General features: G+C 37.1%; 1 protein-coding gene across 3 annotated transcripts in view; it reads right to left on the reverse strand.

Moving 5' to 3' along the window:
* The window catches only part of LOC108545230 (uncharacterized), a 413,787-nt gene that overhangs the window by 143,957 nt on the left and 242,059 nt on the right, over positions 1-27,771 (reverse strand). Inside the window, exon 7 of one of the 3 annotated variants that reach the window (XM_017896746.1) lies at positions 8,723-8,767. The exons of the other annotated variants lie outside the window; for them this stretch is intronic. Coding sequence (XP_017752235.1) covers positions 8,747-8,767 — 21 coding nt within the window. The 3' untranslated portion in view covers positions 8,723-8,746. Of the gene's footprint in view, positions 1-8,722; positions 8,768-27,771 lie in introns of those variants that run through there. 3 annotated transcript variants of the gene reach the window in all.

Below are 27,771 nucleotides of genomic sequence, written 5' to 3' on the forward strand. Positions count from 1 at the left end.
CATTTTCTGTAATATATCTCCATCAACGCGGGTATGAATATAAATATTGATCGTCGCTCCTTATTAGCAATTCAAGCAGCAACGTCTAATTTCGCTAAATCTATCAAGCGGCTGCGATCATTGCAATTATAGGCCATAATTACCATTACAATTATCGGTAAACTTTGGTCGATCGACGAGTTTAATATCAATCTCCGCGTAACTACTGCGACTGCATTCGCAGCAGCGTAAAAAGAACGTGCAAAAGTCTAATAGGTACACAGAGACCTGGAACACGCAATTAGGGTGGCATAACTGTCCGAACTCGATCGACAGTTGCAACGAGGATTGGCTGTGATTATTCCAAAACCAGTTTCGACAGTCGAGCACGCTGATCGATCACTTTTAGGAACGTACAATGAATCTGATAAGAGGGGCACGGTTTTTAGCGAGTCTCGGTGTAGCCGGGCTTGGGATAAAACTTCCAGCACGAAGACAGGGCTCCGTGTAATTCATTTTGTCGGATCTTAATGATGTATTAGCGCGATGAATCTGATATCGGGTGATGAATCGTTTCGACCAACTTTATTGAAGCTTTGAAGTGGTCCTCGATCATTTGTTTAGTGGAAACAGGGCTAACTCAATTTCAGCCTCAACGTATACAGACTGCAGTCTCGGATTGACAGTTCTTCGGTTACGCGCGTGGAATCTTGAGAATTCGCGTGTACAGGAAGGGAAATTAGAATCAAATGGTAATTTGAACTTCCGATATATTAATTTCCATAACTCTTATCGGTTAGGATAGGTAATTATTTTATAGGAATGGTATAAATAATTTTATGGTGTTGTTAAGTATTGCAAGAGGAAGAATATTCCTACAGATCATGCTGTATTCTTGTGCTGCAGACAGTGGAGGTTTGTTTGGAATAACTCCTTCCAGAACCCCCGTGAAGTGTTCCTCCAAAATTAAATAAGCACCCTGGACCAACCACAAGCTTGCCAGGCTATCATATCACTCGAAACTCCACTTAGGAATTCTTCAGATAACCGAGAAATATGTTATTCTTAAAATTCCATCCATTTGATTTAATATCGACGCTTGAATTTTGACAAAGAACCAATAGTAAATATATAAATTTTTCCAAAAACTGGAATGATCAAGTCTAATATCGAAATCCTGGATAAAACAAATAAAATTAGTCAACTGTTTCTTTGAAACCTAACATTTCTTCAAATCACAGTTCTATTGCCACTCTAGGCACTTAAGGTCTCCATCAACAAACACTTTCCACAATCCCTACAAAATTTTTATCCATAAATTAATATGTACATCAACAGCACCACCACCTGGTCGAACCATCACCTAAAATTCGCCCCTCAAATTCCTTGGATAATCCAGAAATAAGCTATTCTTAAAATTCCATCCATTTGATTTAATATTAATGCTTGAATTTTGACAAAGAACCAATAATATATATAAATCTTTCGAAAAATTAGAATTGTCAAGTCTAATATCCAAGTCCTTGATAAAATAAATAAAATTAGTCAATTGCTTCCCTGAAACCTAACATCCTTTCAAATCACAGCTCTGTTCCTAGTCTAGGCACTAAAGGTCTTCACCAACAAACACTTTCCACTACTCCTACAAAATATTTATTCATGAATTAATATATACATCAACATCACCACCATTTGGTCAAACTACCACCAGAAACTCAGCCCTCAAATTGCTCTGATAACCCAGAAATACGATATTCTTAAGATTCCATCCATTTGATCTAATATTAATGCTTGAATATTGATAAAGAAGCAATAATAAATATATAAATCTCTCCAAAAACTAGAATTATCGTGTTTAATGCCCAAATCCTGGATAAAATAAATAAAATTAATTAAGTTCTTCTGCAAAACCTAACATCCCTTCAAATCGCAGCTCTGTTCCTAGTCTAGGCACTGAAAGTCTCCACCAACAAACACCTTCCACTACCCCCACAGGATATTTATCCACAAATTAATTGGTATCTCGACGTCACCATCACATAGTCGAACTACCACCCGAAACTCATACCTCAAATTCCTCGGATAGCCCAGAAATACACCGTTCCATCGAACGCAACGGCGCTGCCTCCTCAAGACTCGGAGGATCCATTTGATCGACGATGGTCATTGAATTGCATTCGACTTTGTCAATGCTCGTTCGCTAACAAGGAACCGATGGATCGACGGTAGCCGGAAGAAGTGCTCACCGGTGTTGGTCGAAGAAGGGCAACGAGAATTATAGCGAAAGACAGCCAGTGGAACCAATAAGACGTTGATTGCGGCTCCGGCCACGGCAACCGGCTGTCGATATAGGGAACTCGCGCGTGTGCCTCGTATACACGTACGTGTGTCACGACCCTGCTCTTTCTCTCTCTCTCTTTTCATCCGTCCCCCATTTCACTCGCATACATCTGGCCTCTCTTTCCCCTTGGTCTCGTTGTGCTGCAGGGGCCCGGCCACGAGATGCGGGTTAGGCCTTAACTAGTCGAGAATATGTGGTAACCCGGCGTTTAAGCCAGGGGCTTATTGAACCGCCACGTAGGAAACGTGAGTGATGGCTCCAGGCTGGATCATATCGATCCTGGTTAGGGGGAAACCCGGGCAAAAATCGGCCAGCTGCATACGTGGTCTTTAGACGGCCCGCGTAATTGGAAACGACGACACGGTGCTACGTTTTCAATCGGTGTTCTACAACTTAGATATTGCATTTCTGGGATTATTGGATTGTTGGATTATTGCATTATTGCATCCATGGATGGATGGATAGATTGACAGGTGTTTGGCTAATTTTATACGTGTCGATATATGTGGGAGTGGGTCAGGTCGTCGGAATAAATTTCGCGAGAATAAATTAAACGGATTTAAGTCTAACCCTTTGCACTCGACGACTTTTTCGTTACAGAAAAATAGTAATTCGAAGACTTTCTGTCGACGTATAAAGTCGACGATATTTTTAAAACGGTGAATAGGAAATCATATACGAATTAAAACGTAGAATTATTTTATTTCAATATTCCACGTATCGTTGAGTAATTTTAAATGTGATATATTAATTAACGTCGATCCTTAGAATTTGATTAAATGGCGACTGAGGGTCGCCTCTCGAGTGTCGAATATCTGAGGGTGTCTAGGAAAACAGGTGATTTCGTTTGGATGAATTTCGATACTGTGAGTACAGATCTATGGAATATTAGGATAAAGAGAAGAACAAATGCTTAGATATTTATTTTTATGAAAATAAATTAAATGGATTGGGTCAATTGAAAGAAATGAAAGAAAAATAGAGAATAGGTGATTTCGTTTGGATGAATGTCGACAATGTGAGTGCAGATCAATGGAATCTTAGGACGAAGGGAAGACCAGATGCTTAAACGTTCATTTTCAGGAAAATAAATTAAATGGATTGGGTCGGTTAAGAAATGGAGAATATCTGAGGATGACTAGATGATTTCATTTGGATTCTTTGTGAATATCCACTCTGTGGGTGCAGATCGATGAAATCTTGGAATGAAAGGGAAAAGAAATCCTGAGACAATTTGATGCAAATTAGGTGGATTTGATCGATTAAAAAATGCAGAATATCTGAGAAAGACTAGAAAAATGTAACAGATTGTTAAATGCTTCCTGAAAGTGGATTTCATACGAGACAATTTAATCAAAAATAGGAAACTGAAGACATTGGATATTATTGAACACCAGGATATTATCCAACTGAAACACTGGATATTATTGAACAAGGTTTAATATTATTATTTATTACTATATATTTCAATTACTATTTATTAACAAATAAATATTAAACACATATTAAAGGATTAACCATAGTCCATGTAATTGAAAATATCAATGATACATCATTCTACATTAAGTCGTTGTTCAAGCAATGTTGTTCCAATGTCGATTTTGTATCGTAGATATCCAAGAATAAAATAAAATATACAAATTCGGATATTTTGTAAACAAATTTTGCATATGTAGATAAATAGAAAGTAGACGGTATCCAAAAATGTATCAAAAGAAAAATCTCGAGATGCTTTCACGAAAGTGAGATTATTAAACTTGTTGAAATCCTGGTTAATCAAAAATGAAAAATTCGAAGTCTTTTAACGTTACTGGAAAAAATAATCTAACTAAAATAAATTAAAAACGACATGGTCCACGTGATTGGAAACCTCAACGACACGGTTCGACTTCGATGACTGCATTCGATGTTGGACTTGTAGATATTCGAAGATAAATCGAAAAGTAAATGCCTAGATTCTTCCACAGAGATAGACTTAATGAGCGTACTCGAAAATCAGTCGATGGAAAGTGTCGAACAAAAATTTGAAACAATTGAAACTTCACCTTCCACTCTTTTACATTGCAAAATATTGAGCTTGAATTTTGCTGGAAAATAATTTAAAATAATTTCCAAATTTTATTTCAAATTTTATTTAATTATCTTATTCCCTATAATTACAGAGTAATCGGAAATTCTCATTATTTGGAGTCAACAGGTTCAAAGAATTGTGTTGCACAGCTATGATTTAATTTTTTAAAGAAATAACTCACTTTTAATGCACGAATAATCGCTAACGCGATTCTCTTCGCGAAAATATTAAACCCAAGGTAGCTAAGCGACTCGCGATAAATCGATTCTCGTTACTCCGTGCTTAAAACTGCGAAAGAGAGAGCAATGAAGACCAAATACCGAGACAAATACACCGTACAACATAAATCTAGTTTACCACAGAAAGTATGTTAACTGCTCGACATTTTCCTTTTCCTTTTTCAATTTACAGCGTAAAATACACGCCAAGCTGCATATTATTAGCTGGAAATGGTCTTATTCCGATAATTTTATCGCATAAAATGGGAATATCGATTTACGATATAAGAAAACCATTCATCGATTTTTCGCTGAAAAATCTTCGATAATCCCGTTGAAATTATTTTAACCCAGTTCGTACTATGTAGCTCGCACCTGATATACAAGAGTCGTAAAATTTCGATCAATCATTCAACGTAGCCACAAAAAGGATTGATAAGTCACGAGTGCAGAACTAGTATTTCAGAATGGAATATTTTCCATGATTACGATGTATTTGAATTTCTTATAGAACAGGAAGCACTCTAGTTTTACCAATAGACTATTCATACTTTTATTTTCCTTTTTAATCATTTTAGATTTCAAACTTTGAATACCCTTCCAAACCATCAAGATACTTCAAAACCAATATTTCCATTAACTTCCTATACAGTACAACAAATTCCATTACTACAATTTACAACAAAAGAATAATTTGTGACAATTTTATTTAAAAAATTCCTTTCACTGTGACTCCCTGAAACTCCTGTAGAAAAGGTAAGTTTAATTGTAGACAAAAATCAATCTAGGAGATGAGATATGAATAAATAATTTATAAGATATAAATTCTTAGAACGAATGTTTACATAAACATATATGGGATAAAAAATGGGGGTTTAGGGGAACCGCGTCACGTACCCTCTTGATACTCTCAGGAGTTAAGTACTGCTGCAGATATGACTTAGAGGAGTCAGTCAGTGTCTCAAGGAAAGCACTAGAAGAGACATATACCTTCCTTCAGAAGTAAGACTTAAACAGAATATATATATGTATTTGATCCAATAATTAATTTAAGTTGTTTTTCTCGGAGTGAGTTTTTATATCTTTACCTATTATTATATATCGAAAAATATATTGATTAATTCCAAGTCGATATAATATATTTTGATTAAAATTTTTAAATATTATATTTAAAGAATTTAAAATAACTTATAAATTAAATTCAAATATTATTTTTTTGAGTTCATTAATTTATATTTTTTCATTGAATTGTTTAAGTTTAATTCCATATATTTTTACATTAACTACACATTTAATTTTTAATTTATCAATATCTTTAACTTTATGATTTACTTTAATTATTTATGTTTTAATAAATTTTATTATATGTATATATTGGTTATTTTATTATTAGAACCCATAATCCCAATAACTCCAAGAGCTTCAACTTAATCTGAACGTAATCCAAAAGAAAAGAAATCAATAGATCATATAGATCATAATTAATAATATCAATAGAAAAATAATTATCAATACATAATTATTTTAAAAAATATGAATACATCATAATTAATATTTCCTAGATTACAAGCAATTCGAAGTTCCCTGCAGAAAAATAAAATTTCACCATCATATAGATCACAATTAATAATATCAACAGAAGAATAATTATCGATACATAATTATTTTTAAAAATATCTATAGATCATAATTAATATTTCCTAGATTACAAACAAATCGAAATTCCATGCAGAAAAATAAAAATTCACCATCATCTCTACCCGGTATAAATCGTGTATCAATTTCATTTCCATTTATTCATCCAATTTCACAATTATTTCATACACGTCGTCAGTTTCGTTATCTCCATCTCTAATATTTTTTCACGAGTTCAAAAAATCGATTTGATTTGACAAAACGTCAACTACGTGACATCGTAATCTTTTGGAAATTTTCCAAAGCCGAAAAGGAAAAATCGAAGCTGTCCATCGCCCGAGCACAAAATCACGTTGCTACCATCCCCGTATGGCAGCAATTAAAACCCAGGATACCGAAAATAAGATAACGAAACGGACGGCAGTGAAGGTAAACACCTAATTAAACGTCACGGTGGGTATTTCGACACTCATTACGTGAGTGCTTGGCGTTTATCGCCGAATTCCCACAGCGAGGGAAAAAATTCCGATAAACCGAGTAACATTGAACGCGTTCGCTTTCTACCGTGCGCCATTAATCACCTACGTGGGCAGGTATGGTATCGTGGTCAGGAAAGAACTCGCTGTTTTATCACCTCTGTCCTATTCGACACGCGACGCAGGGGTGAAAAAAGGAAAATTGAAAAGCGAACGGGGGGCAAAAATGAGGGTCCTTAATTCAACCGAGCTGTCTTTCATTATCATAATGAACACCGTGTAAAATAGCAGGCCGGTTAACGTCCCCCTAATTACACCTACGTTCAATTAACATATCAAGAGACATTTTCATCTGGAAATGACAGAACACGAATGCTACTGAAAGCAGTATCCACCGTTTTATCGCGGTACACGTTTCTAAACGTACGGTAGCGATCTGTCAGTGGAAGAAAAACGGTCTGGCCGGAGCCTGGGTACATATCGGCTTGCATACATCTACCTACGTGCCTTCTGTATGAATTTCTCTTTCTCCCATGGCACACGGACGGACAGAGATACCGGCTGTTTATGTATATATTCCGGTGTAAATCAGAGTGTACACGATGTTGTTCGGCCCGTTCGATTCGTTCCTTGGCTCGACGGAAAATGGTTATATGGCTTTTAATTTAAGGCATGGACAAACTTGGAACTGGTTTGTCTGCCTCGTGCGAATTAGGCGGGGTTAGCAGTAGGCGCACAGCCGTTTTGGCATCGAGGCTTTTCCGCTGGGAAAATGTTCCACAGTGTTGGAATCGCGAATGAATGTATCGTGGATCGAAGAGGGGTCGCAGATGGGGTTCAGGTATTTTGGAATTTTCATTCCGGAAATTATTAATAAGGGTAGGGATTTTGAGCTTAAGGGTCGGGTATGGGGATTTGTTAAAATTATTGGCAGTGAAATGGGTGGTGTCATGGTGTTTTGAAATTTTATCGAAGATTCGGGATAAGAGTGAATTGTTAATAAGAATTTCTGAATGGGGTAATATTTGACAAAATTATTTTGCAATTATGAATATAAACCGGGCGTCAAGAGTAATATATTAGATAAGTACTTTAAAATTGTGGTACTGTATAAGGGTAACATGTAAATTTCTTTAAGTGACAATTACAGAAATACAGGTTGGGAAGATACGAAGCTGTTGAAGATATAAAATTAGATACTTTGGAATTATGTATCTAATAAAAGATTGATAAGCATATTTCTTTCTTAGCATAAGCATAAATTTAAAAAGATTAAGAGTGAGTATCGAATTATTTTGAATCTAAAAAAATGAAATTATTCGTGTATCAGAAAAAAATCGCGAAGGCGAGTGGGCAAAACGATAAAATTGAATACGGTATTTTTAATCATTTCAACCCCTTCACAAGCACGCCTGTACATATACGATATAAATAAATTCGTGTTAACGATATTGTACAAACAATGCGAGACAGAGTATTACGAAGAAAATTCCAAGATTACATCGATAAAATTAAAAAATAATTCAATCATATCGTTACGATATACTTATTGGAGATATGTACCGTGGTGGCGCTAGTGAGTTAAGCGGAACATGGCGTTAAGACTGGCTTAAAACTCTCACTCGTGAAAGGATTAGAAACTACCGCATAATCCACGATAAGTTCGATTACATCGATATTATTAAAATTAAAAAATAATTCAATCACATCTTTACGATACACTTATTGGAGATATGGACCGTGGTGGCGCTAGTGAGTTAAGCGGAACACGGCGTTAAGACTGGCTTAAAACTCTCACTCGTGAAAGGATTAAAAACTACCGCATAATCCACGATAAATTCGATGTTAATAATCACACACGTCACACTCTTACCTTTCCGCACACCACTAAAGGTTGCACGAGCCGCGCGCCAATTTGTTCCGATGCTTAAATTAAAAAAGCCCCGAAACCTCTAATCTACATCCCAAGCGCACGTTCTCCCAAAAGACTTTTCCCTATTCGTCGGTGTTTCAATCAAGAATTCAGTTACATAAGCAGCAGTTTCCCCTGTAAACAGGCCAACAGAAGCCCGATTATGACTCACTCTATACAAATGCCCACGTACACGCGCGAACGTTCTCTCCCTCGCGATAATTCGCGAAAAAATGCCACGTTCAACCCATTGACGTATTAGCTGGCCCATTACCATATAAACTCACACGATCGGCCCATAGCCGTTTCACCGTTCGCGTTTCGCACCGGTGTGCCCGTGTAATTACACGCACGCAGCGTCAAGGAGAAAGCGCGCACGTGGCCCTCCGGTTAATTAGCTTTCCGACGATTAGGTAGACACCGACCACGTGGCCGGTCATTAAATCGATCCTCGAATCGCGGGGATTCCATGAAAATTTCTTCGCTCTCGGATAAACGCTACTTTCTAGACAGCGATTTGCATCAGCCGAGCCGCCGCGAATTCGCCGCGATCCTGTCGTGCTTATCGAGCCTGGATAGAGTCGTAAGTTTCGGACCTCGATCGAGTAACTGTTTTCTATCGGTACACGGCTCAGTTGAATTTTGATAAGGAACTCGAAGCCAGGGGATAAGCCGGATTTTTAACGGGGACACAGGCCGAACCCGTGTACAGGCTTATCGCGAGAAGTTGTAAGGGGAAGATGAAGGATCTTGGACGGACTTAATCGGTGCTTGGAGAATAGGATCTTAGGCCAAGAGTAAGTACGACATGTCCGGGGTTTCAGACTGGGATAGGTCGAGACTTTGAATTTATGGATTAGGAGATTTAACACGTTCAGTGCTACGTCAGTCCCTGGGGACTGACAGCAGACTTTACGTTTGGATGGCGTGGATTCTAGGCACTGACAACGAATTTTTCCTTTGGTCGATATCGGTACGTGAGACTGGCATTGTCAAGAGTTAAATTATTACTGACAATTGACACATTGTTGACCAGTGACGAGTTAACTCGTCTTTTCCTATCCAAACGTTATTGACCGATGACGAGTTAACTCGTCATTGCAATTGCATTATCTATTTCAATGTAACATGTAGGAATTGTAAGTGTGAGAGTTAGTGCGAAGGAACCCTTGGAACCGGCAATAGACAGTAATCTAGGGTTCGGACTGAATCTTTAGAGGATGTCTGAAGTGCGCGTGGAAGCACGAATGACCGCATGCAAGGATTACATAAACGGGATATTTATGCCTGTAAGGAATGCAAGTGAGGAGGAAAAGGCGCCTGAATGTTTAGGGTACGTGGCCCACCTCGAGAGCGAAACTATGAGAAATGCGTGATTGAGGAAGATAGGTTTAAATGAGGGTGCAAGGGCAATATGTGATTCCTTTATTGGTAAAAATATACCAATTTAGTTTCATTTAAAACGCAATAAAATTTCTACGCAACATGGGTTTATTTTATTACCCGAAATCCTGTGCCGCAGAGTTAAGTATCCAAATTTCCGAATCTTAATTTTTCTCTTCATTCGCGGTACACTTTGCTCTGCAGGCCACGTAATGAAATAAATTTAATTCAAGTTTAAATAAATTTAATTCTGAAAAAGATATATTTCCACTAGAAGAATGAGAAATTTGTTTAATTGTTATATATTTAATAATTATTAATTAAATGTAATGACTGACATTTTTAAAGCAAAGGATATACAAAAATGACTCATTCGGGCAATTGCTTTGACTGTCCAAATATCAAATCTTCGAATATTCGTTTTCTCCAAGTTTTAAAAATTGTGCCCCCTAAATAAAAATTTCTATGTAATTTACAATTTCATAAATTTCCCTTCCAACTGACAATTTTGGTAATATAGTAATCGAAAAATATACCATATTGCAGCTTCAAATTTGAATAGCTCTTACTCTGATCCAATCCACAATGGATCCTACAGTATGCACGAACTCGAAGAACCTGTCTCCGAATTTCTAAATCCCTGAATATATTATATCCAAAAATTGAGAGGAAAAATTGTGGAAAAATTTGAGAAAACTTCTAAACGCGTCGCAGTTCGATAGCCATTACTAAACACCGGTGTGAGTGCAGGTAACGAGCTCCGTTTCATCGTCCATCATCCGAATACTCTCGCGGCGAGATGCCACGGGGAATCGCGCCAATAAATCGTCCGCAACGAATCGCGGCAGAAGATCCGCGCGTAGGTTCGCGACAAGTCAAACAAAGAGGCTCCTCGTCGCTGGCTCGGTCGACGCGGGGCCTAAAGGTGGCTGATTTATACGTTAGCCGACGCGTGTCCGTGTACACGTATAAAGGTAACGTACTACAAGATCTTCAATTACACAAGACTTTTCCAGCGTAACGACCGCGAACGCGAAACCCTTTTCATCTCTAGCGGAGCGCTAACAACGAACGAGATCCTGCGTTCGAACTATCCTCTCGATGGATGGCTCTCTTCCTCGCCGAGACACGGGCTACCCGGTTGCTATCGATACGGGACGAAGGGAAGATGGATAGGAGGGTCGAAGGAAAGGTGTATACTGGTGTTGGGCGAGGGGTATCTCGAACAAAGGGTGAAAGGTGGTGAATCGGTTCGATTTGCTCGCCATTTATGCCTTGCATCGACGGTGAATTTATGTATGTGGAAGGTTGGAGGAGGTTGGGTTAGGTCTCTATACCGAATTAAGTAACGGTGACCACAAATAACAATTGTGAAATTATTTTTTACCTCAAATAATAATGTATGTGGAAGGTTGGAAGAGGTTGGGTTAGGTCTCTATACCGAATTAAATATCGGTGACCACAAATAATAATTGTGAAATTATTTTTTACCTCAAATAATAATGTATATGGAAGGTTTGAAGAGGTTGGGTTAGGTTTTCATACTGAATTAAATATCGATGAACTCAAATAACAATTGTGAAATTATTTTTGGCCTCAAATAATAATTGTGACATTATTTTTTGCCTCAAATAATAATGTATGTGGAAGCTTGGAAGAGGTTGGGTTAGGTTTCTATACCGAATTAAATATCGGTGACCACAAATAATAATTGTGAAATTATTTCTGACCTCAAATAATAATGTATGTGGAAGGTTGGAAGAGGTTGGGTTAGGTTTTCATACTGAATTAAATATCGATGAACTCAAATAACAATTGTGAAATTATTTTTGGCCTCAAATAATAATTGTGACATTATTTTTTGCCTCAAATAATCATGTATGTGGAAGGTTGGAAGAGGCTGGGTTAGGTTTCTATACCGAATTAAATATCGGTGACCACAAATAATAATTATGAAATTATTTCTGACCTCAAATAATAATGTATATGGAAGGTTTGAAGAGGTTGGGTTAGGTTTTCATACTGAATTAAATATCGATGAACTCAAATAACAATTGTGAAATTATTTTTGGCCTGAAATAATAATTGTGACATAATTTTTTACCTCAAATAATAATGTATGTGGAAGATTGGAAGAGGTTGGGTTAGGTCTCTATACCGAATTAAATACCGGTGACCTCAAATAATAATTGTGAAATTTCGTAGTTACGGTGATTAAAAGATTGGAACCACGATGTGGATTATAGAATTTACGAATTTTTTAAGTAGGTGAGGATTTAGTTAAATTAGAAGACTCAGAAGATAAAATTCTAAAGGGGAGAAGAAAAGGATTATTAGCTACAAGATTAGGTTGGATTTGGGTTAGGTCTCCATTTTTAAATAATAATTACGAAAATTATTTTATATTATTTATAATAACACGAATTTCAATAGAGTAAATTACAATTCGTGTCTCTTTACACAAGAAATACTTACACAGTGAAATACTTGGTCCTATTATTTCAGAAGAAAGTAAAATTTCACCCGCTATCCACTAATTATATAAATATTTATTTAAATAATGTGCAACACGACTATGCTCCACATAAATAAATGGAAAAAGGGAAAAGAGATAATAAGAGAATTTACCTAGAATATTTACTCAAATTTCAAAATTTGATCTTCATAAATCATTACATTTAAAGGAAGAAAATATTTGAGCTACTAAAAACAAACTAATTTAAAAAATTCTTAATATTTTATGAACTACTGCACTATCACTTTCTCTGAACTTACGTAGAAGCTTGTCTAATGACAAGAGATTTATTATTTGCGAAAGGAATTTCGTCCTCAAATGAAATTCTGAAAATTCCAAATTTCTCAAATGACTCGAAACTCATCTCGTCTATGCTTCGAACAAAACGACTTTATTTATCGAAAGCAGCATTATTAAAGAAAATTCTCGTTCAACATCGCTAACTCGCATACACGGAGGCCAGGAGATTAACTCCAGCAATCAACGCGAACCAACGCGAATCATCGAAATGGAGCTTTCACGGACGAAAAAGAAGGATGAAGAGCGGAGAAGACGAAAAGAAATGGCGATGGGAGACGATGGAAAAAGGAAAGAGCAAGCGAATACGTAGATTCAGAGCGGACTTTCTAACGATTCGGCGCTGAGCGTGATGTGACCCGGGTCGACCTCTCGTTCACGATGCGGAGGCAAACGCGTAAGCGCTCTCGCCTGTCCGACGTCGCTCAATTAATCATTAATAGGCGATAATATTCATCCGGTGGATCGCGCGTCGATCACGAACGGAGCGTGTCGAATGATCCACCGTGAAAGAGATCCCGTCAAAATCGTTCCAGATCCAGAGGCGACGATAATCTCCATCTCTTTAACTCGAGAACCTTTGCTACGCCGATTTATTTATTTATTTCACTCCTTTTATTTATTTATTTATTTATCGGGTGTAAATGGACATTGAGACCTCACCAAGTGCAGACGGGATGTAAACTTCTTGAAATAGAAATTTTGGTGAAACGAAAGTTCAGTATGAGATAAATTTATATATTTGGTAATGGGAAAGATAGGAGAAAGAGGTAGTATATGCAAACAAGAGAAATATGGATGAATTTATCTTCATAAATCTTCATAAAGAATTTTTATAAACCTCTGTTTTATAAGTGCTAATATTATCTTTTAAAAAATCTAAATGATTGTAGCAATCACTTGCAAGACTTGTTAATATGCTGCAGTCCAGCAGAGGTTCTATAAGGTACATTAAATCTTCGAATTCTAGGTTTCTTTTATTCAAAAATCTTGATAAATTGAATCCTCAAGTGCAAAGCTAAAGTCTTGTATTGAAATCAAATCCAAAAGAAAAGTTTACACTGTTTTAATCAAATTTGTCAATAAACTACCAAAAAATTGGAATCTTAAATGTCTCCCTTGAGACTCGAATTAGCAAAATTCAATTTACATTATTGAAATTCAATTTGAATAGAGCAATGATTACAAATTTCGTAATTCAATATCGTAATTATCTAGTCTCGCGTTCATATCGTAGCTTTCTACATCTTCCTATAATTAATAAATAAATACCAATTAAATTTACAAATTAGTTGTATATCTTCCTATACAACTATTGGTAAACAATACAATTTCATCAGCGACTGAGTCGTAAAAATCCCAATTAAATTTGTCAAATAAATATTCAATAGCAAAAAGAATAAAAAAGGGTAAAAAACAAAATAATCTAAAATACCAATTTCATCTACGACCGAGTTGCATAAATTCCAATTAAATTTACTAAATAAATATGTAACAGTAAAAATAATAAAAAGGGGATAAAATACAGAATAATCAAAAATACCAAATTCATCGACGAGTAAATTGAATAAATCCCAATTAAACTTACTAAAGAAATATTTAACAATAAAAATAATAAAAAGAGGTAAGAAACAAAATAATCCAAAAATATCAATTTCATGGACAACCGGGTTGATCCACCGTAAAAAAGGTCCACGTGAAAATCCTTCTAGACTCAAATTTATGAAATAAATAAATATTTAACAGTAAAAATAATAAAAAGGGATAAAAAACAAAATAATCCAAAAATACCAATTTCATCGATAACCGAGTTAATCCATCGTGAAAGAGGTCCTCGTGAAAATCCTTCTAGACTCAAATTTATGAAATAAATAAATATTTAACAGTAAAAATAATAAAAAGGGATAAAAAACAAAATAATCCAAAAATATTAATTTCATCGACAACCGAGTTAATCCATCGTGAAAGAGATCCTCGTGAAAATCCTTCTAGACTCAAATTCATGAAATAAATAAATATGTTACAGTAAAAATAATAAAAATGGATGAAAAGCAGAATAATCTAAAGATACCAAATATATCGGCAACCGATTTGATCCACCGTGGAAAAGATCCCCGGTGACAATCCTTCTACACTCAAATTTATGAAATAAATAAATATTCAACAGTAAAAATAATAAAAAAAAGAATGGGAAAGAAAATAATTTAAAGATACCAAGCGTATCGGCAACCGATTTGATCCATCGTGAAAGAGATCCCCGTGAAAATCCTTCGAGACCCAGAGTCGACCTGGCCAGACTCCGCGAAGTGGTCGCTCGGCTTCCTCGTTACATCGATCGTGGAGGATTTACGAGAAGGATAAGCCGGGCGACGTAACACGACTCATTGGTAATTGCACGCCACGCAGACGTTGCCTGACGGTTCGACATTTTTGGATCGGCGCACGCGGATCAGTGATGGACGATTTGCATGTTGGGCGAGATCGCGGAGGATGAGGCGGCTTTCTATCTGGCTCTGCGGCAGCTTTAAATAGACCTGCGTAAGCGGCCCAGCGCAGCCGAGAGGAAGCTTTTTCGCGAAAGACGATCGGGGAAAGCGGAGCAACTGGAATTGAGGAAACGACGAGGTTTCTAAGATGGGGAAGGAACGAGTGTTGGATAGATGATGGGTCATGCGCGGGCTGCGTGCGTTTCTAAGTGGATAATCGCGGGATGTGTGGTGTCGATTCGATGGTCGTTTAGGGTTCCTTGGTGTGAGTAATCATCACGCTGAGGTAATCATCTACGTAGATATTAACGTATTTATATTTTATATAAAATGTAAATAAATATCCGTGTATTTTAATTTTGTGTCATTTCAGATCATTCCTGCACTTTATATATTTTGAAATTTTCATTTTATTTATGAATCACTATACTGTTACTATTTTAACTATTTTACTACACTGTACTATACTATTTTATTATACTACCGAATCAAATAATTCGTTTAGGATAATTTTTAATCGTCAATTTGAAAACTATAACGAGGAACTGTAATCGATGAGATTATGTTTTTGAGAAATTCGTAAAAATAAAATTTTCAGAGGTGAGACAGCTATTTCGATTACGTCAAACGTTCATTTTAGGAATTCATCGTTACATTATTATACTATTTCATTAAATCGAACAACCTATGTAAAATAATTATTAGCTTCCCATTTTCAATCCACGAAAAAATATTTTTATTACAGAGGGTAAAAGGGAGAAGCTATCTTCTGCTGTTTCACAGAAATTAATGATAATGAAGTTTCGATAGGTGAGATGGATGATCCTGGTACTAAACATGCAGTAATTGTGCTAAATAAATAAAATTTTCAGAGGTGAGACAGCTTTTTCGATTATGTCAAACGTCCATTTTAGGAACTCGTCGTTACATTATTATACTATTTCATTAAATCGAACAACCTATGTAAAATAATTATTAGCTTCCCATTTTCAATCCACGAAAAAATATTTTTATTACAGAGGGTAAAAGGGAGAAGCTATCTTCTGCTGTTTCACAGAAATTAATGATAATGAAGTTTCGATAGGTGAGATGGATGATCCTGGTACTAAACATGCAGTAATTGTGCTAAATTCTAAATAGTAGTAACTAGTGTCCATCTTTCAAAATACCAAAGTTTTTACTGCATCGTAAATGTTTCGAGAGATCAGTCCCGGATACATAATTATAATTCGTATATTACAGAGAAAGTAAGAGAATTTTATCGATCATTTAATCCTCGTTAATTAATGAGAATTATAGGTTAGGGATCTATGCAGAAAGGAGTTTATTAGTACCTAAGTCTCAGACCCAGTAATACGAGAACTAACCAATCGGATTACTACTCAACGCAAATTATCACTTCTTCGAGAAGAAATCGAAAAATTTTCTTCATAAATCATTCATCTCAAATACGTTTAAACTGATCTAAAATTTTCACGTCTCACCAACTTATCTCGAACCCAGTAATACAAGAACCGACCAATTAAATTACAATTCGACAGACATTCTCACTTCTAATACTTTCAATTTTTCTTTCATCCAATACTATATCGAACCTCACCACAGATGTCACGATCTTCCACGATCCTTTGCAATTTGAATATCTCAAATTATGAGAGCCACTATTAACAAAGATAGGGAAATAAAAGTCAAGATTTTCTTGCATTCGAATATATCAAATTATAAAAGCCACTGGGGCTGTAAAAATATCGACTATTAATCAAAATATCAAAAGGAAAACTACGATTTTCTAAGATTTGAAAGTTTCGAATCAGGGTAGCCACGATAGGAAGATTTCAAAATACGAAAACCACGATTCTACATGATTGGAACACCTCAAACCACAAAATATCAAAAGAAAAATCATTCTTCTTCACGATTTGAACGTTTCAAAGCAGGACAGCCGCGATAGGAAGATCTCAAACTATAAAAGCCAAGATTCTCCACAATTGAAACACCTCAAACTACAAAATATCGAAAGAAAAATCATTCTTCTTCACGATTTGAACATTTCAAAGCAGGACAGCCACGATAGGAAGATCTCAAACTACAAAAGCCAAGATTTTTCATAATTGGAACACCTCAAACTACAAAATATCAAAAAAAGCATGGTTCTCGACGATCTGAACGTCTCAAACCTGCACAACCACGATACGAAGATCTTAAACTATAAAAGCCAAGACTCTCCACGATTGGAACATCTCAAACCACAAAATATCGAAAGAAAAATCATTCTTCTTCACGATTTGAACGTCTCAAACCTGCACAACCACGATACGAAGATCTTAAACTATAAAAGCCAAGACTCTCCACGATTGGAACATCTCAAACCACAAAATATCGAAAGAAAAATCATTCTTCTTCACGATTTGAACATTTCAAAGCAGGACAGCCACGATAGGAAGATCTCAAACTACAAAAGCCAAGATTTTCCACAATTGGAACACCTCAAACTACAAAATATCAAAAGAAAAACCATGGTTCTTCACGATTTGAACGTCTCGAACCAGGACAACCATGATAGGAAAATTTCAAATTACAAAAGTCAAGACTCTCCACGATTGGAACACTTCAAACTACAAAATATCAAAATAAAAATCCCGGTTGTTCACGATTTGAACGTCTCAAACCAGCACAGCCACGATAGGAAAATTTCAAACTATAAAGATCAAGATTCTACACGATTGGAACACCTCAAACCACAAAATATCGAAAGAAAAATCATTCTTCTTCACGATTTGAACGTTTCAAACCGGGAGAACCATGATAGGAAGATCTCAAAGTACAAAAGCCACGATGCTCAAACGATCCACGAAGATCTCGAGCGACGAAAGCGGCGATGGGCCGAAAAACATGGCGCGTTAACGAAAATATCAAAAGGAAAGCCAGGATCTTATCCAGCGCGATCGGTGCATTTAAGAGATAAACGACGTTCATGCTTCTCTCCCGGCAAAGAATCTTGGCAGTTTGCCCATTCGATCAGAACAAAGGTGTGGAATGGCCGACAAGCGTGCACGAAGGCCGATAAAACGCGAGCGAAAACGACGGAGGTGTTTGCACGAGGAGGATGCGTGGGACGTGAAGACACGATATCTTCTCGTGTGCCACATCACGAAAGACGTACGAACCGATTCGATTCGCATTCATGACTTTCTAACGACCTGGGACCAAGTGTCTTTCGCCTCTTGCGCGTCAGCGGGCACACGGGACACGCTTCCCGAGGATGCTTCTCCATGTGGCCACTTTAATATCCCCCTTCTCTTTGCCACTCTTTTGGGGCCCCGAAACACGTCCAGTTCCTTATGAGTTTCTTACATCGACCCCTCGAACGCCTCTTGTTAGCGTAAATTACGCCCCGGCTGCTTATCGCGTACTCCTCTCTTTTCGCTCGTGATTCCACTGCTAAATGGTTGTATTAAGGACGAGTCAAAATTCGCGATGCTTTGCTTTGCGGTTTATGGCGAATTACCGACAGTTCTGCCCGGTTATGGGCCACGGCAAGATGGCCGAGTAATCTCGTTTCATTCGCGGTTACCGCGGCTAATTTCAACAGGGAAGGGATTCCAGTGGTCCATGTGAGAGATTCCTTTACCCTGCTGTCTGCCACCCTGCATTTCTAAGTGATTTTTCTCCGATCGTCCTCCTGCACGGTTTGCACTTGCAGAATTTTTTGGCACGTGGAATATTCTGTATTTGGAAATACAGAATTTGCGGAAATTTAATATTTATTTCAGGAGAATAAGAGGATAGAGGAATGATAGTGTATGTCATATAAAATGTCTTTCCCATTTGCTACAAATTTTTTTTTATGGTGTGCAGATAATTTTATTGAAATTTGACACTGATATTTGAAATTACGCTTCATATGGTGATTTTAGAGTGAATAATTGTAGGAGAAGGCAAAGTTACTTTATTGTAATAATTGATGAAGACTGCAATCACTGGGGGCAAAAGAAATCTTGATTAATTTGTATTTAGAACCAATTCATACAATGTCAAGTACCAAGTACTCAAAAGTACAGGCAAATTATCCAAACCGATCTCTTGTCACTTCATCTACTAATATTCCATAAAATCTGCAATAAAATTTCCCTAGAAAAAAGAAAATTCGATTTTCTCAATTTCCATCAATTTCTATTACATACAACTAATTCATGGAATACCAAGTATTGAGTACTCTAAACATTAATTATCATCAAACCATTCAAGCCCCCATATATTACTAACTACCTCGCCTACTATTATTCCATAAAACCTCCAATAAAATTCCCCTACAAAAAGAAAAATTTCATTTTCTCAACCTCCATCAACTTCTATTATATACAACTAATTCATGGAACATCAAGTACCAAGTACCCTAGACATTAATTACTATTAAACCATTCAAACCTCGGTATATCACTAACTACTTTGCCTACTATTACCCCATAAAATCTCTGATAAAATTCCTTTACGACAAAGAAAATTCCATTTTCCTCGATGAATTTCTACATACAACTAATTCACAAAACACCAAGTACCAAGTACTCCAAACATTAATTACCATCAACCCATTCGAACCTCGTTATATCACTAACTATCTCGCCTACTATTAGCCCATAAAACTTTCAATAAAATTCCCCTACAAAAAGGAAAATTCCATTTTCTCAATCTCCATCAACTTCTGCGTACAATTAATTCGCGAAACTCCAAATACCGAGTACTTCAAATATTAGTTACCATCGACCCATTCAAACCTCAGTACATCACTAACTACTTTGCCTACTATTACCCCGTAAAACCTCCAATAAAATTCGCCTACAAAAAGGAAAATTCCATTTCCTCAACCTCCATCAACTCCCATTACATACAACTAATTCATGGAACACCAAATACCAAGTACCCTAGACATTAATTACTATTAAACAATTCAAACCTCGCTATATCACTAACTACTTCCCCTACTATTACCCCATAAAACCTCCAATAAAATTCCCCGACAAAAAGGAAAATTCCATTTTCTCAACCTCCATCAACTCCTATTACGTACATCTAATTCCCGGAACACCATGTACCAAGTACTCCAAACGTTAATTACCGTCAAACCATTCAGATCTCTCTCTACCTCGCCCCCTATCTCGCTATAAAACTTCCAATAAAATTGCCCGATAGAAAAGCAAATAGAAAAATAAAAAACAGAAGAGAGAAAAGACCGTTCTGTTTTTCCAACCTCGTCGAATTTCCACGCGAGGCTACGCGCAAATCTCGAAGCAAGTATCATTAACGGGCAATTAAACCGCGCTGTCCTGAACGTACACCTAACCGAGCGATCATAAATCGCGGCTGCCAAACGCGCGGCGATAATTAGGTACGCAGTCCTCGCGGCAATTATTTACATTTCCCGACGATTCGGTTTCTCGCCGCGTTCGCTACGTTTCACGTTCCGTTCGAACGAAAGTGAGCGTATACGCGGTCGCGCCGCTATTCCAGATCTAGATAAGGATCGACGCTATAATTCCAGCGTGGATCTACCGAACGATCTACTCTCACCGTTGATCAGGGGACCCGCGGTATCCTTTATAAGATAATCTCGAGATGGCCGCGACGCGGCTCGCTATTTACGAACTGGAGAATCTTGTAAATCGTACGTTCGTGCTTCCACTATCTACTATTCGTCACGAGAACCGGGGCCCGCCTCCGTCGTCGATCACCGCTGAACTTTGCCAACGTTTTCGAGGCAGTTAACGAAAGCGTACGATACGACCTGCGCTACGATCTATCATGCTTTTTTCCACGCCGATTTATGATGTGATAAATTGCCCGGTTCGATATCCGCGGTGATTATTGCGAGGATTTTGTGCGCCGCCGCTCGAGATTTCAGCGGAATTTTGCGTGTACCCAGAGATGTGTAGGCTGCATGATTTATGGGGTGCGCGAGGTATGTTGCATGAAATGAAATTTTGTGGGAAAGCTGTGATTGGAGAGCGTTACGGTTGTTGAAGAAAAATTCGGGGATATTCCCGGTTGTATCGAGTCGTGTTTCTGTCGTGTTGCACGTATATTAGGTTATGGCAATGGCTTACTGGGTTCTTTGAACAACCTTCTTATTGCAATCGTATTCGATGATTGATCGAATTGGTCGAGGAATAGGAATAGAAATAGGAATTTTATGCTGGATTTTATTTTTAGAAATATCAATAATGGGTTTGTTGGATGACTAACGATTCGTTGGCCCTTAGTCACTAGAAGGACCTGGCTGATAAACGCAGACCAATTTCAGAGTCCAAAAACAATTGACTCGTACTCAATCCTGCTTTCATTAACGGCCAATGGTCATCTTCCCCCCCCCCCCCCCGCAAAAAAAATAACATTATATAAGCACCCACCAATTTTGCGAAAGGACAGTTTCAGTACAGTTTTCAGATCAGTAGTCAGTTCAATCAGTTCCAGTTTCGATTTCTGTTTTGTTTCTTCCCTCTCCGCCGACTTGTATTTTTCCAACGTAGCCTTGTTGCTAGAACCCGTGTTGTATATTGAAATCCGGGTTCCAATGGGTTAGGTGAATATAGTTATTTTAGTAAATCCGTAGATATAGTTATTTTAGTAAATATAGTTAATTTAATAAATACGCAAATGTGACAATGTTGCTGGGATCCGGCCTACTCTAAATTAATAGTTAGACCTGGTTAGGGTTGAACTAAAGAGTTCTGATGTGTTAGAGTCTCTCGTACTGAGCTAACCCTTTGCACTCGACGAGTTTTTCATGACAGAAAAATAGTAATCTGAAGATTTTCTGTCATAAAGTCGAGGATATTTTTAAAATCATAAATAGGAAATCGTATGCAAATTAAGACGTAGAATTATTTTACTTCGACATTCCACGCATCGTTGACTAATTTTAAATTTGATGTATTAACATTGATCTTTAGAATCTGATTAAATGGCGACTGAGAGTCACCTCTCGAGTGCAAAGGGTTAATCGTCGTGGGTCTTGGCTGATAGTCTGGTCGTGATACTTGTCCTGTTTTCGTGAGATTTTTAGGAGAAGATGGATCGGTGTGAAATGTAAGAGGTGTGTGTGTGCCTTGTTATTGATCGTGAATAATATTGGGGGTGTTAGCTTCGACTGTTTTCGATAGTGATGGATGTTTAAATAATTTGGATCCTTATGCCTATCGCCTTATGGATGATATATTGGTCCTTTCTAAGGTTTACCCAAGTGGTGACTAGGTGTCGATGAGTGTATACAAATCAAGAGATGCTGGCAATAAGGACATACAACAATCCTTCACTTAACCTGGGACGTGCAGTCCTAGGATTTGCAGCAACAAAGATTATTTTATTGGTCATCCAACAGTTCTATATCTACTGATTTACATCTAATCTCTCGAAAACGTCAACACACATATAACGGTAGGTATAGTAATCCTTTAGATCAAACCTTAATCATCATTTACCTTTTTTCTTTATACAATATCTCTTCTTTACAATATCTCTAATTTCGGAATTAAGAATGACGTGGAAGGAATTAGGGAAGAGACATTGCATAAAGGAAAAGGGTAAATGATGAATATATATATACTGTCGGAGAATTTAAGTCACAAATTGCGACATCTCTGTTTATATGTTGTTACCAATGTAATCCATGTTCGTCCTCGTCATTTGTGTATCATCGCCTCAGTCCTTGTAGAACCGATACTATGTAAACACGTGCATGTGAAAACCATTGTCCTATTATATAATGTGTAATAAAAATACAAAATATATTTACATTACAAAAATCACGTTCTGCTGCCATATAAGTTTAACTCTGCAACCACCAACATATACCAATTTTTAAAATGCGAGATTCAGATTTTTGTTCGATCTCGCGACGTCAACGTCGAGAAAACAAATCTCTTCACACTTTGCCGACCGCTGTCACATACTTCGTGACTTCGGATCAGCGTGGCACAATGCATTCGCTATGCTTCTGTTTTAACTGTCCCGATCGTCTTCATCCCAAGCGACCGACAAAGTGTGAAGAAAATTTTCAAGAAAACGTGTACTCATCCCCACTACCTGAAATCCAACACTGTAACGAACCGAACAATCCTCAAAATCCTTAACGATACCATTCACAATCTATAGACAGACGAAACCTCAAACGCTACTACCGAAAAGTCAATGGAATTCGTGATTCATTCAGCATCGAGTGGAAAACACGAAGAAGGTCCCTGATCGAGCAACGTCTGCATGCATTCGCATTTGGCCCCTCGTCATTCTCGAATCGGCCGGATGGCTGATCGAAATGCTCGAGGTCTCCCTTTTTCGTCCGAGCGTTCATGAATATGCATGACTAGGTGGGTGCCCCCGCAAAAATTTACGGCCCTGACAGGCTGACGTTTCGAGGACCGCAAACGAGGCCTAACGATAGCCGTGGGTATAATCGGATCTGACAGTCCTCGAGGTACCACGTTACGCCTTCGAAATCGGCCGAATCGCTCGACCGTGTTTTCGGAACGTCACGGAGACGCCGTGAGAGGTTTCTTGTTCTTGGTGGAATCGACCGTGTTATCGAATGGGGCGCCACACCGCGCTGGATAAACAGATGTTCAAGAGGATTCCTCGAACCGACGCTCTGGGATTTTCGATTCCCTCCGCGGGGAGAAACCTGCTCGTGTTTTTATTGAAAATAGACGCGGGTAAAGAGGTCTATTGAGATAGTAATTGGTGACGGTTCCCGGCTTCGGAACATTTTTCTCCTCGGATGAGTGTCTTGAGTAAACAGTTCTTTCGGTACAGAATGCTACCAATTGTTCTATCCATGAAGTCGGAATGCGGTCCTACGAAGTGAGGTTTTGGAAACGCGTGTATTTAATTCAAACCAATTTTATTGTATATGTTCAAATGCAACGTTTAGAATTTTAGAAGATTTTTGGGAGAACGCAATGAGGATTTTAACTCTAGAACTACCGATCTGTAATAGGTACCTAACTATAAGGTCCACAGATTATAGTAATTTCAGCGGTACGATGAATATGAGTGAATATATCGATTACAGTTCTTTCTTAATATAAGTTGATACCAATTTTATTCTTAAACCAGGTGTATGTGTTCGGTGATTGCAAAAAGGAAAATTCTGGGACCAATCATTTTGACTGGGTTGGTAGTTCGGGTGTTAAAGAAACAAATGTTTGAAGAATGGTACTAAATGATCTATCCATAACATTGGAATAACCATGTGGTTACTATAACTGGTGAAATGACCGACAGAGGAAGAAATAAAATGAGAGAGAGTTTAGAAAAATTGAACACGAGGAAATATTAAAAAATTTATTATACCTGTATTGAAAGAAAAATTGCAGACAAGTGACCAATGCGACAACGTTGAGTGTGAAATTTTTAATTAAAACTTTAAAAACCAACATATGGATACTAGTAGATTTAGTGTTAATAATTGATGTTACAGATTGCATGAAATACTATAATATTATAATCTTATGATAATAATAACATTACAATTGTAATTTATATTTTTGATATCTATATTACATGTTATTATTATTACATATTTTGATATATTATATTACATGTAATTTAATATTAGAGCCACTAACCTATAAATAATTGAATACGCTATATACAGATGATAATAATTATAGTGGTACGAGAAAGATAAATATCTAAATAGAAATTATCTGTAACACTGTAAAATCAGCTGCTAGTTTTTAAAAATTGCAAAAACAAAATGTCTGGAACAAATCAATTTAATACCTCCTCTCATAAATATAAGTAGATATATCACATCAACCCTTCATAATTTAGTGTTAAAATATAACACGTAATACAGATCTATCCGATTTTATTATTCCTGAAATAAATTTTATTTTCTCCCTTAGAAATCGTAAAAATAAAAATATCCGTAGCCATTTTACCTTTGAGAAAAATCAGAATATACAAGAAAAGAAGGAAAAGGGGGAAGAAATTGCCACAGTCCCATTTAATTTCATCCGAATATTTAAATACCGTCGCTCCAAGTTCAAGAACGCTATTAAAAGAGGAATGGGAAAATGAGTGCGTTTAATCTCGTCACTTTATCTTCGACAAAAGTGGGAATATAAAGGAAAAAGAAGAAGCAACTTTCTTATTAATCGCAAGCAAGAATTCACGACGATGGAATCACGAGGCATCCCGCAGAATCCCTGACGTTTTAGGATTTTGAGCAGACGATGTGACAGGTTAATAACTTGAGCCAGAGAAAGCGAAGAGCCCGGAGAACTCGAGGAAACAGACTCGTGACATCGTGAGCCTCGTAAGAATACCGGGGCTCATGCTAACGAGCCAGTAACGCTTAATTGTCCGGGATTAATCAATTTGCCCGTACCGCTATCAGATCCATAATTATAGCGTCGGGTTTAAGCTCTAATTATAAAACAATCCATCGTGTCTTTGACGATGATCGAGCAGGATACCCGGCTGAATGGATATCGCACTTACGCGATTAAAATCAGACACGGTTCACAAAAACGTCATTTGAACCGGTTGCGTGACAACATGAAGGATTGCCAGAGTTAAATGAAAAGGAATGAAAAGGCGAGATCCTCTTTGAGGATTTAAGAACTCCGGGTGAAAAAAGAGCGGGAAGACAAAGACGATGGTGGAAGCAAGTGTTGGAGATGGAGATTATTATAGCAGGCGTGTTGTTGATTTCTTATTGTCGGGTACCCTCGTTAAAAATTGCCGAGAAATCTATACGAGAAAGTAACTCAGGATTTATTCTTACTTTCTTTAAAATTTTATTCAATTCTGAATAAAATTTGAAGAAAATAATAAAATGAAGAATTAATAATTAATAGTTTTTAGTAATGAAGATTAATACTGGATAAATTAATATTGGGAATAATTTGGAATATTGGGAATTAATAAAGGGAATGTGAAAAATAGCAAGTATATTATGTTTTTGACTAAAAAATTCCCTTCTTTGGAGAATCCACAAAAAATACTTCCTAAATTTTTCAATTTCTTAAATGAGACAGGGATTCATACCTCTTGACTGAAATTCTAATTATGAACTTCGATGAAGGAAATAAAAAAGGACTGATTATAGTAAAACATAGATAATAGTACTTCTATTGAGAAAATATTTTTGAAATTAATCCTATATAATACTGTAAATAATTTAAAAGCAACACACCTATATAAACACGTTTAAAAAAATTTTGTAACCCTGTTTTATTTGTTTTTGAGTGTTTCCAACTGTCTATCTATAATGATCATTAGAATACACATTTAATAAGAAACTTATTATCAATAATTTCCCTATGAGATTAAATGAGAACCAATTTGCATTTCATTATCATTTAAAATTATCCTTAGATAAGTTCCAAATAAATACTTTCTTCCATGAGCAAATAGAATTCTATCTACAGAGTACTAACAATGTTACAGGATAAAAACAAACAGTGTCACCTTGGAAACTCAAAAATAAAAATTTCCCATTTTAAAAAATCCTAGTCCAACTCAATAAGCCACAATTTCGAACTTTATCTATAAAATGTCAACAACGTATCACGATAAAAATAAACAATGTTACTTAATAAGCTAAGAAAGCAAAGTTCCCTATTTCAAAAAATTGTTGTCCAACTCAACAAGTCACAATTTAAAATTTTATCACTAGAATGTCAACAATGTAACACGATAAAAATAAACAATATTATTTAGGAAACTACAAAAGCGAAGTTCCCTATCTCAGAAAATCCTTGACCAACTCCATAAACCAGAATTTCGAATTTTATCTCTAGAATGTCAACAATGTATCACGATAAAAATAAACAATGTTACTTAGAAGGCTACAAAAACAAAGTTCCCTATTTCAGAAAATCCTCGTCCAACTTCACAAGCGAGAATTTCGAGTTCCAAACGAACCTTGCCCTTCGAGGCGAAAGAAAGCCAGGTATCCCCATAAAAGTGAAATACCAAAGCCAAATCGCATCTCTCCATCCTCTGCACACTTCAACTTCACCCTTTCACTTTGTTCCATCGCGCCTCACCGCTCCCCCCGTGACCCAGCGACCAGCCACATTTTCACCACACACGAACGCGCGAACACGCGTGTGCAGGGTGTCGAAGCGCGCCTTTCCAGAGAAGACAACTTTTCCCCGTTCCATCGAAAACGTGATTCCACGTGAAAAGACAATAAAAACGAGCGAGCAGGCGGAACGATTACGAATAACTTCACGTTCGCGGCGGAATGTTAGCCTAGGGAACCGAGAGAGACCGAGAGTCCTCTGGAAGAAAACGGGGGAGAAAGTGCGGACACGAGGATCAGAGAGGGGTGTGCAGGGTCGATTCTAGCTTCGAGGGGTCATTACAGAGCTCTCCTAACCGGAGAACGCTTGGCCGATGCCAGACTGTCCGGATTGACTGATGCCAGGTCATTCAGAGCTTCCTAGACCTCC

Source organism: Eufriesea mexicana, unplaced genomic scaffold (genome assembly GCF_001483705.2).
Source record: "Eufriesea mexicana isolate 0111107269 unplaced genomic scaffold, ASM148370v2 scaffold382, whole genome shotgun sequence".
NCBI lineage: Eukaryota > Metazoa > Arthropoda > Insecta > Hymenoptera > Apidae > Eufriesea > Eufriesea mexicana.